At 37.6% G+C, this 11,940-nt stretch overlaps 1 protein-coding gene across 1 annotated transcript in view; it reads right to left on the bottom strand.

The window, feature by feature from the left end:
- ENPP3 (ectonucleotide pyrophosphatase/phosphodiesterase 3) overlaps positions 1-11,940 on the bottom strand; it is a 134,767-nt gene that overhangs the window by 114,923 nt on the left and 7,904 nt on the right. The window contains exons 5-6 of the mRNA XM_007947391.1: positions 7,443-7,540; positions 1,928-2,007 (exon numbers count right to left, since the gene is read on the bottom strand). Of these exons, the coding sequence (XP_007945582.1) occupies positions 1,928-2,007; positions 7,443-7,540 (178 nt within the window). The remainder of the gene's footprint in view (positions 1-1,927; positions 2,008-7,442; positions 7,541-11,940) is intronic.

The raw sequence follows: 11,940 nt of genomic DNA, 5'->3' as shown, positions 1-11,940 counted from the left end.
TGGTGGTTCAAACCCACCAACCACTCCTTGGAAGGGAGGTTGGGCAATCTACTTCCATAGTGATATCACCTCAGAAAACCAAGGAGGGGTCGCTATGAGTTGCATCCCGCTCAACGGCAGTGAGTTGTTTTTTTGTTTTTTTTTTTTAGTCATCATCCACCCTTCCATCCATCTATCCACCCATCCATCCTAGCAGTCCTTCAGTCCAATCACACATATTCATTCAATAATTATTGCACACATTTTAATTGAGTGCCTGTTATATTCCATGCAGTTGTAACAATTTTTAGATAAATTTAGGTTCATTGTTCCAGAACAATTATATGTATGTGTGTGTGCTTGTGTATATGTAAATGTATATTTATATATTTACATTGTTGTTGTTGTTGTTATGTGCTGTGGAGTCAGACCTGACTCATAGCGACCCCTTCTTGGGTTTCCAAGGCAGTATCACTATGGAAGTAGATTGCCTAACCTTCCTTCCAAGGAGTGGCTGGTGGGTTCGAACTGCCAGCCTTCTGGTTAGCAGTCAAGTGCCTTAGGCACTACGCTACCAGAGCTCCTATATATTTACATATATACAAAAAACATGTTGCCATAATTTCAATTCATGGCAACTTTATAGGACAAAGTAAAACAGCCTCATAGGGCTTCCAAGGCTGTCCTCTTTATGGAAGCAGGCTGCCACATCTTTCTCCCGTAGGGAGACTAGTATATTCATACCAGTGACCTTTTGGTTAGTAGCTGAGTGCTTAACCCTTGCATCACCAGGGCTCCTTATGCATAAATATACATCAATAATATATGTTATATATAGTCACACACACATATCTATAAATAAGGAATTATATATGTATTATTAAGTTACTATGTAGTTGTTGTTATTTGCCATTGAGTCGCCCCCGACTCATAGCGACCCCTCCTTGGGTTTCCGAGGCAGTATTACTATGGAAGTAGGATTACTATATATGTATGAAAAGAGCTCTGGTGGCTTAGTGGGTGAAGCATTTGACTGCTAACCAGATCAGCGGTTCAAACCCACCAGCTGCTCCCTGGGAGGAAGATGAGGCAATCTACTTCTATAAAGATTTATAGGCTTAGAAAGTCAATGCAGTCACTATGAGTCAGAATCAACTCAATGGAAGTGGGTAGTGAAGTAGTTAAGTGCTTGGCTGCTAACTGAGAAGTTGGTAGTCCACACCTACCAACCTCTCCATGGGAGCAAGATGAGGCAGTCTACTTCTGTGTAGATTACATCACTGGAAACCCTGTAGGGGCAGTTCTACTCTGCCCTGTAGGGTCTCTATGGGTTGGAATTGAATTGATGGCAATGGGTAAATGTATGCATGTGTGTGTGTGTAGGAACACACACCATTACATAAAAACTAAAATTTAAATAAGTTATAGTCAGTGTTCCACAGTAATAAAAGAGCAAAATGCCAAACAGCAAAGACACAGAAGCAGAAGATATCTTAAGGTGTGCTCTAAGTCTGTGAACCCTAAATGACTTATTTTTCCTTTGAGTTCATTTTAATCTTTCCAATTTTAAAAAAAGAAGCAGCAGAAGCAGAGTGATAAAAAATGAATGGTGTTTGAAAACATCTACATCTTCTCATCTACCACACAGAACTCACTGGCTGTAGTATCTTTAAATTTGCAGCTGGTGGTAGCATAGTGCCTAAAGCACTTGGCTGCTAACCAGAAGGCTGGCGGTTCATACCCATCAGCCACTCCTCGGAAGGAAGGTTGGACAATCTACTTCCATAGTGATACCACCTCGGAAACCCAAGAAGGGGTCACTATGAGTCGGGTCTGACTTGACAGTACATAACAACAACAACAACAGTTTCTGCTTAAGCATGTATGGTGTGGTCAGTTGTCTGACGATGGCCTATAAGTCGGTCTTGCTACTGGACAAAGTGCTTACCGTGACAATGGTGTAATGATTTGGGAAGGTTTTGGTTGGATAGGCAGGTCTCATGTATTTTGAATGAATTCCACATGTTTCTGCAACAAAGTAGAGTGAGAAATTAGCAAATCATTTCTTCTTCAGAAGTTTTATAGGAGAACTAAATGTCTGAACCTCGGAAGGAAGATTGGGCTATCTACTTCCATAGAGATAATTCCTCAGAAACCCAAGGAGGGGTCGTTATGAATAGAATTAACTCAACAGCAGTGAGTTTACACAAAAATTTCTCAGAGAAATAAAAAAAAATTAAAGAATGAATTGTAGATGAAAAGAGGTTGAAATGCTGACTCTGAAAGTTCACCATTCCAAGGAAAGTCAGCTAGGAGAGGAATGAGCTACATCAGGGGTCCACAGCCATTTCCTATAAAGGGCCACATAGTCAACCCTTTCAGCTATTCAGGCCCTATGTCTTTGTCACAGGTATTCAGCTCTGCCATTGTAATCAAAAGCAGTCAGACAACACCTAAGTAAATGAGTGTACCTGTGTTATAATAAAACTCTATTTATGGACACTGGAATTTGAATTTCATATAATTTTTCACAAAATTGTGACAAAATTTTTCACAAAATATTATTCTTAATTTATTTATTTTTTCCTAGCCATTTAAAAATATAAACAATTCTCAGCCAGCAGCCAACTGTACAAAAACAGATAATGGGTCAGATTTGACCCACTGGCCAGTTTGCTGACCCCTGAGGTAAATGCATCCTAAATGATACACTGCAAGCTTTGTTTGCTTTTGCTATTCCTTTCCTCCAATGCCATTAATGACAATGAAATTTCTGTATAACTCAGCAGATTTTTTTATTTTTTTAATGGAAACCACATAATACAATAAAAGTAAATTTTTAGTTTAAGTAATCAAAAAGGGCTTTGACTCACATACTTACATGGGCAAGCAGTAATGTTTACAAAACAATCTAACTTTACTGCTTATTACTTTCTGTACAGTTTCCATTTCATTAGTGAAGTTTCCTGTGATCTGATTTCCACAAAGCATGGCATTTATTTTGCTTTCATTGTTCTGCTAGTTTCCAATCTGTGCAATAACCCTGTTTAAGGAGGTCAAGATCACTGCAACACATTGTTATTTCCTCTGCAGCAGGAAAGTACAAGAATGTTTCCATACTGGAATCCTGTTGCTTCTAATTCTAAAGGAAAGCTTTACCCTTATAGATTCTATTTAGGTTAAAACATAAAGTAGAACTGTCTGTTGTCCAGAAAGTCACAAGCTCTGCTTCTGTAAACAGTGAATGTTTTCTCAGATAGGCACAGGGTTGGTGTCTTTTCCCCAGCTTCTAGCCTGGGATTTCCCAAGTGATCCAGGAACATCCTCCTTCAGAATCTTCTACAACCCCATATCAAGTCTACTCCTTAGGACTGTGGGGAATGAGAGGCAGGGGAGAGATAAGCTGGAAAATGTAAACTTTCAACAAGCACCCCAGGTGATTCCGGTGTAATTAAGTTTAAGAACTAACTGCTCTAGGACTTGACTCATAATTTAGGAGTAAAATAATCTGTTTTCTTTCTTTCTTTGCAGTACCACCAATAAATAAAACTTGCCCTCAACTGGAAGAGAAACATTGAGTATTATTAAGAAATCAAATGATATGAAAACAAAATGGAATCTATCTCCTTATATAATTGAAAGAATTTAAATGGGAGAAAAAGGTCACACAATGAGCCAAGATATAGAAGCTAATTTCTGTTTCTACTTCCTTAAAAAATGAATGACAAATTCAAATTCTTAAATGCCTAAAGCCACAGGATATAAATTGATATGCAAACTAAGCTGTCAGTATTGTGCAAACTTGACTCCTCCCTAATTACAATGGCTTAAACAGGGTATACTCCTGACTTCTACAAACTAGGGCTACAATTTTGGATCACCTGCCTTTGAACCAGAGCTCCTGGCGTACAGCATTTAGAAATTGAAGTCTTCTTCTGGGTCTTATAATCTAAATTATGACTGAAGAGATTGTTATTGGACAGATACAATAAATTGGTAACAGTAGTTGTTTCTGCTCTGGTAGCACAATGCTTAGGCACTTGACTGCAAACCAGAGGCTGGTGGTTCAAATCCACCAGCCACTCCTTGAAAGGAAGGTTGGACAATCTACTTCCGTAGTGATACTGCCTCAGAAACCCAAGGAGGGGTCGCTGTGAGTCGGGTCCAACTTGACGGCACACAACTACAACAACAGTTGCTTCTGCAGAAAAAACTTGAAAAATCAGGAAAGAGGTTTTGTTTTTCCCTATATACCCTTTGGTTTTAGTTTTTGTATACCCTTTAGTATTATTAAAAAAAAATTTTTATAGTGTTCATATTTTACTTTAAACACACACACATTTTTTAAAGGAAAACATCAACCCAATAAAAATCTGAATATGTAAATGTATAAACATATATCCATATTCACTGCCATCAAGTCAATTTCAACTCACAGCCACCCTATAGGACAGAGTAGAGCTACTCCATAGGGTTTCTAAGACTTTAAATCTTTATGGAACCAGACTGCCTCAACTTTATCCATGGAGTGGCTGGTGGGTTTCAATTGCCAGCCTTTTGGTTACCAGCTGAATGCCTTAACCACTATACCATCAGAGCTCCTTCATATTATCTATGTTGTTGTTGTTGTTGTGTGCTGTTGAGTTGGACCTGACTCATAGCGACCCCTCCTTGGGTTTCTGAGGCAGTATCACTACGGAAGTAGATTTATAAGAAGAGGTGGAGGACTAAATGGATCAGTAGCTGAGCAGCTGAAGAACATACAGATCAAAACTATAATAAAGTCTTTAGCAAATTCTCATGAATGGCATATTGAAAAGCTAATAATTATGGATTCATTCCTACAAATTGAAAACATGGCAAACTGCTCAGCAATATTCATAGGCTCAAAATAGCCACTTTAAGATTTTCTATGTAATTTAGTAGAATAGCCTCCTGGAAAGCCTAACCACACAGTTGGCCTGTTCCATGTCCTGCAATCAAGGAAATCGAGAACAATCAGCTATGCAAGGGCTCCGGTTGTCCCAGTAATTGCAAGCATACACTTGAACCCTTGATACATAGAGAAAAAAGGATGGAAGAGGGCAAACAGCAAATGGCATCTGCATAGGGAATCCCAGGGTCCTACTGTGCAATATTGCCACCTTGCTAACTCTAACCTTCAAAACTCTGCATATCTTGCCTGTCTGGAAATTATCTTGCTGCCTGCTCCTTCTAGTTTTATTTGATCCCATTTCCTACCTAACTTTCAAGGAAGCTTGACATCCTGTCCAGGCTGAATCATTTCTATTCCCTTTGACAGTTTCCTCATTTTACTCTGGCCCTTCCTTGTCCATTGTCACCGACATTGAGGTAAAACAATACTAGGGCATGTCTAAGAGCCAAATCCTCATCCATTTAGTCATCATGGACATGAATCACTGCCCCGTGGTACATGTTCATTCCCAGTGTCCACAACCACTTTAGCTACCCAGGCAGCTTGATGGGACCTTAGACATGGGGCCTGAGACTTCCTTAATAGTGATGCTTACTGTCTCACACCTCACCTCAAAGTAAGGTGAGGCCTAATCCTAGCATTTTTCTAGGTCTATTTTAATTGGGCATCTTAAAACCAAATGACCGCATTTTGCCTTGTTCCACCTAATCAGTGATGTCTTTACATATTGGAGTATTGAGATGCTGTCTAAATGATTGAAGAGCATTTTAAAGCTTAGGAAAAGGAAAGCATTCAGGATCCAATATTTCAAGGTGTCATGTCCAATTCTCAATGGGATGTGCAAAACAAGTATTTCTCTTTCAAAAGAGGCTCAATTGAGCCTGCATAAAGTCCCTTTCGGACACAAAATTTAACATGCAGATGACTAAGAGAAATGCATATGAGGAAATAGAAACTGAGAGGTGTTGGTTAACTTTCCAGGCCAAAGTATCTCAGTAATAATTGACAAGTCCTGGATTTGGAACCAATTCTGGCAGAGCTCAAAACTCTTCATCTCTTTGCTAAAGATCTGTCTCAGGCTTGAGAAAGAGAAGCTGAAAAGATAGGGTATTTGTGTTTCAGACGGAATTATTTTTCTGACTTTCTGGAATCAAGGAATTTTAGAGCTGAGATTTGTTGTTGTTGTTGTTATGTGCCATCGAGTCAGACCCGACTCATAGCGACCCCTCCTTGGGTTGCCGAGGCAGTATCACTACGGAAGTAGATTGCCCCATCTTCCTTCCGAGGAGTGGCTGGTGGGTTTGAACCGCCAGCCTTCTGGTTAGCAGTCAAGTGCCTTAACCACTACACTACCAGAGCTCAGATTAGCAATAGAAATTATGAGATCCAGCCACTTTATTTTACAAATCAGGAAAGTGAGGCCCAGAAAAATCAATTGACTTACTCAGGCTCAGCTACTTTTTTGTATTTTGGAGAAAAATGAAACCAGGAACAGAGTACAATTGTCTTGAAGTTTGAGAACCTTGTATGTAGAAGAGGACTTGAAAGAACAAGAAAGAAAGAAACCCCAGGGCAGAGAAGTACGTGGGCCCTAGATCCAGCCCTTTGATTCTAATCACACAGTGCCACATTTGATCTCTGTGTTCTTGGGTATTCAGCTTCTCTTTATTATTATGAATACTTTCAAATTCTATGGAGCCCAAGTACCCTAATACAGAAGTACAACATGATGATGATGATGATAATGAAAACAATAATTATAGTAATAACCTAAAATCATCTGATATGTACTACATACACATTCTCACATTAATTAAAAAAAAAACAAAAACTCATTGCCGTCAAATGGATTCGACTCATAGCAACCCCTCCTTGGGTTTGTGAGGCAATAACTCTACAGAAATAGATTTCCCAATCTTCCTTCCAAGGAGTGGCTGATGGGTTTGAACCGCCAGCCTTCTGGTTAGCAGTCAGATGCCTTAGGCACTATGCCAAATTATCATGACCATTTTACAGATGAAGAAATTGACACACCAAAGGTGAGGTAAACTTGGCCAAGGTCTTCCAGCTAGTAAGTGCTGGAGTCAGGTCTTGGGTAGTTTGATTCCAGAAGCAGAAATTAATCTTGCACCTCTCACCTATGGAAGCTTTGGTATTTGCTGGATTTGGTCATCTACCCAGACTCCCTTAGGATCTTGTCCTTTTTAATCACATCTGTTTTGTTGAGACCCAGAACGTAGTTCTGACAGATGTCACTTTTGAGCCAATATATATGAAAAGATTTCCACCAGACAAAAGTTATGTTCAAATACAAGTCATAACAAACAAAGAAATGAACATGTTATCAAAAAAGGAAGGAGGAGCCAATAAGTATTAAAATATACTCCATACTGAATAGAAATATGTAACAAAAGCACCAGGGCCTCCAGAACTAAAGTTAGAGATCAGAAAGAAAGGTGCATGATCTAGAAATTGATTAACTGGGTGTTGGTTTTTATTTGCATGCTACTAATTGTAGAAGACTTACTCAGTTTATTAATATTAGGCATTAATGTATGCCATGTTTGTAAATACTCAGCTCTAAAGCCATCCATGGAAAATAAGATAACTGGTGGCAGGTCAAACCTGAAAACGGAAAACAAAAATTAATCCATTATATTGTTTATAAAAAACAATAAATACACTTTTTTGTACTATTTACAATTAGAGAAAATGCTTAGAAAATATAGTAACTAAATAGTACTGGCAATGGTTTTTCAGCATTATTTACAATAGTTAAAATAGTAGAGGCAACTCAAATGACCATCAACAATGACTGGACAAACAAATGGTATATAGATAGATATAGATAGATAGATATAAGCAAGTGGTATATACATACAATAAAATATTGTTCAATCATAAAGAAAAATGAAGTTCTGATATATACTTCAACATGGAGGAATCCTGAAAACACTGTGCTAAGTGAAATAAGTCCATCACAAAAGGAAAAAAAAATATTATATGATCCCATTGACACAAAATATTCAGAATAGGCAAATATATAGAGACAATAGTTATTAGTTAACCATCCAGAGGCTAGAGGAAGGGAGGAATGGTGAGATATTGTTAAGGAGTACTAAATTTCTATTGGTGATGATGAATATGTTTTGGAAATAGACAGTGGTGATAGTAGCACACATAGTGAATGTAATTAACTCTCACTGAATTATATACTTGGAAATGATTGAAATGGCAAATTTTTTACAATAAAATTTAAAAAATGAATGAGTTAGCTAGAGAGAGATGGTGATATAATTCAGTTATAATTAAGTGTGGGGTCACCCATGATTCTGTATCTCAACTGAACCCTATTAATGCAGCAGGTAGTAAAACTGTGCCTAGAAAAAGAAAGGAAGGAAGAAAGAAAATACTCTAAATAGTACCAGGTTAAGTTTTTCTTCCCTTTTTAAAAGATGATTTCCCCTTTAACATTTAATACTTCTAGTGTGTAGGTTATCTCTAATTAAAATATGTTGTTGTTGTTGTTATGTGCCGTGGAGTTGGACCCGACTCATAGCGACACCTCCTTGGGTTTCTGAGGTGGTATCACTACGGAAGTAGATTGCCCAACCTTCCTTCTGAGGAGTAATTAAAATATACAATGTTAAAAATACATAAGTGCTAACAAATGACCTGGGTTTTTCAACTTTGAGTTCTACCACCCTTTGAGTTCTAGGGTTTAAATGATTAACTAAATTTCTTTATTCTCATTTACTCCTTGGCCTCAGCTGTCTATGACCAGTAGGTGTGTCACATGTGAAATTGCTTTAGCCCTAAGGATAAAGCTGTGTGCTGTTAAGAAAAAGGAAAGACTGACCTCAGATGACTTAAGTCCAATTCTCAGCTATATTGTTGTTGTTGTTATGCGCTGTTTACTAGTTATTGAATCCTAGTCAGGTACTCAGCCTCTCAAAACTTCAGTCCTAATCTATTCACCTAGTATTTTGAAGTTATTACAACATAGCACAATAGTATCATCACTTTACCTCAAATATAATTTGTATTTTGCAGTCATAGAAAATACCAAACCAAACTTGTTACTGTTGAGTTGATTCCAACTTTTGGTAACCCCACATGTCACACTTGTTACACAGTTCTACACAGAGTAGAACTGCTCCATCAGATTTTCTTGTTTGTAACCTTAATGGAAGCAGATCCCCAAGCCCTTCTTCAGTGGTACTTCTGGGTAGGTTTGAACCACCAACCTTTAAGTTAGCATTGGGTGCAAACCACCTGTGCTACCTAGGAACCTCATCCAACCCACTGTCATCAAGTTGATTCCAACTGATAGAGACCATGTTAGGACACAGTAGAACTGCCCTATGGAATTTCCAGGGCCGTAAATCTTTACAGAAGCAGCCTCCTTCATCTCCTACAGACCAAACCAACCTTTTGGTTAGCAGATGAATTCTTTAACCACCACAGCACCAGAGCTCTTCAGGAACTTCACAGTAGGTATATGAGGAGCTAATTAATTGTTCTTTTACAACAGAGGTCAGTGGCATGTGAACAAAGCATTAACAAAAGATCAACAGACATCAGATTCTACATCCAAGGCCTTTTACAACCCTGGCTTTGGCTAAGAAACTTGAATTTAGTAATCACCGCATTTGACTTCATACCAAATGAAGTGATTACCAAATTCAAGGCTGAAACTAAAATTACAAAAGTTTCAATCATTCCATTCTACCACCTTTTGGAAATAATTATGATACGGAATTTAACAACTATAGTTTATGAGATGTTTTCATATTATAAACTTTGACATATCGAATGAATTAATTTTTTTGACTTTTTATTCTGGTACTCAGGATATTAGTACCAACCTTAGATGCATTACAATCTCTTTATAGACCAATATTGAAGTTAAAATGATGGAAGTAGTTTTGGGGCTATAGCCAGAGAGAGTGTTAATTTGTTTTGTTTTGTTGTTTGTTTTTCACTATCTTCAGGGTATTTTTTGACTTTTTAATTTTTGTTAGCTTTATAATAGATATACAAAACAGTGTACATTTCACAGATACATAGTTTGATGAATTTTTGCTAACTGAACACCACTGTGTTGCATCACCCAGATCAAGAAATAGAATATGGCCAGCACCCAGGAGTCTCCACTGGTGCTTCCTTCCAGTCACTTAAGTCTGCAAATGGCACCCTCATCCCATTAATCAAAAACACTATCCTGACTTCTAACAGCACACATTAGTTTTTCCTATTTTTATGCTTATATTTCGATACAAATGGAACATACAATATGTATTCCTTTGTGTGTGGGTTCTTTCATTCAACATTTTTTAGGAGATTTCATCTAAATTGTTGCATCTAGCTGTGCTTATTCTCTTAACTGCCTGGTATTCCAGGGAATTAGTAAACTATACTTTATTCATTCTTCTTTTCATGGGCATTTGGGTACTTGTATGTAGGTTAAAGGTTATTATGAAGAGTAACTATAAGCACATTGAATTTATTTTAAATTCCAAACAGGGTGCATGCAAGTGAGTATATAAATCATTTTCAACTCCATGCTCAAACAATTTCACATCTGGATTTTTTGCCCCAAAACATACCAATCTAAGAAATTTGGCTAGAACAAGTCATCAACAATTCCACCACATTACCCAATATGATTATAAGGAAATTTTTGAATGTTGATGTCAGCTAAAAATAAGAAAATAAATTCAATTCTTTTTTTTTTTTTACAGTGTTTGATTTAGAAAAAATAACTGTGCCATCTAATTACAACCTATAAAAATGTGACAAAAGTCTAGAGAACAAGTCTGTTGGGATTCCCAGAAGCATTTATTATATATTACAGGCATAAAATGAATATTGCAATAAAGAATCACATTAATTTTGTGGTTTCCCAGTGCATATAAATGTATTTATACAATACTATAGTCCATTAAAGGAGCTGTAGTGGCATAGTGGGTAAGGCATTTGGCTGCTAACCAGAAGGTCGGCAGTTCAAACCTACCAGCTGCTCCACTGAAGAAAGATGAGGCAATCTACTTCCATAAAGATTTACAGCCTTGGAAACTCAAGGGATTGCTATGAGTTGGAATCCACTTGATGGCAGTGGGTTTTGTATAGAGTTTTGGTAGTCTATTAAGTGTGCAATAGCATTATGAAAATGTTGAGAGAATTACCAAAATGTGACAGAGAGAGACGAAGTGAGCACATTCTATGGGAAAAATGGCTCCAATAGATTTGTTCCATGTAAGGTTGTCACAAACCTTCAATTTGTAAAAAGCTCACTATCTGTGAAGTGCGGTAAAGTGAAGCACAATCAAACAAGGTATGCCTGTAATTCATTTAACAAATATTTGAGTCAGGTATTGTGCTAGAACTGAGAACAAAGATATGAAGAAGTTAGAGCCACTATGAGGAAGGAAATTAAGAAGTAAACAAGAGTTGTTCAGGACTAAGTTTGAGTATAGGGCTCTGTTCAAGTATACAGGAGAACACAGCAGCCTGTCTGGGGGATGTGACATGCAAATAGTGCTCTTTAGAACAAATAGAAACAATATTAAAGGAGCACTGGATTAATGTTTCAACCAAGGGAAATACCCGGAGCAGAAGCCTCTGTGTTTACATACAGGAATATTTATGAATTCAAAACATTGGGTTCAGCAGAAGAGGCTAAACACAAGAGAACATATGATATGATTCCATTTATGTGAGATTCTAGAACAAGAATTCATGGAGATAGAAATCAGCCTTGTGAGTGCCTCTGGTGGTGGGTGGAAAAGACATGAGGTATCTTTCTAAGGTGATGTAAATATGCTGTATTTTTATAGTGGTGTGGGTTACACATGTGTATGCATTTCTAAATCACATCAAAATGTACACTTAAAATATGTGTGTGTCAAGTTCAACAAGACAGAAAATAACAAATGCTGGCAAGGTTGTGGAGAGATTGGGACTCTCATACACTGCTGGTGGGACTGTAAAATGGTACAACCATTGTGGAAAGCAGTATGGCG

This window comes from Orycteropus afer, unplaced genomic scaffold, assembly GCF_000298275.1.
Source record: "Orycteropus afer afer isolate SDZICR_OR568_19922 unplaced genomic scaffold, OryAfe1.0 scaffold00182, whole genome shotgun sequence".
NCBI classification, from domain to species: domain Eukaryota; kingdom Metazoa; phylum Chordata; class Mammalia; order Tubulidentata; family Orycteropodidae; genus Orycteropus; species Orycteropus afer.
The sequence above is the reverse complement of the archived record's forward strand: the minus strand, read 5'-3'. Positions and strand labels throughout refer to the sequence as shown.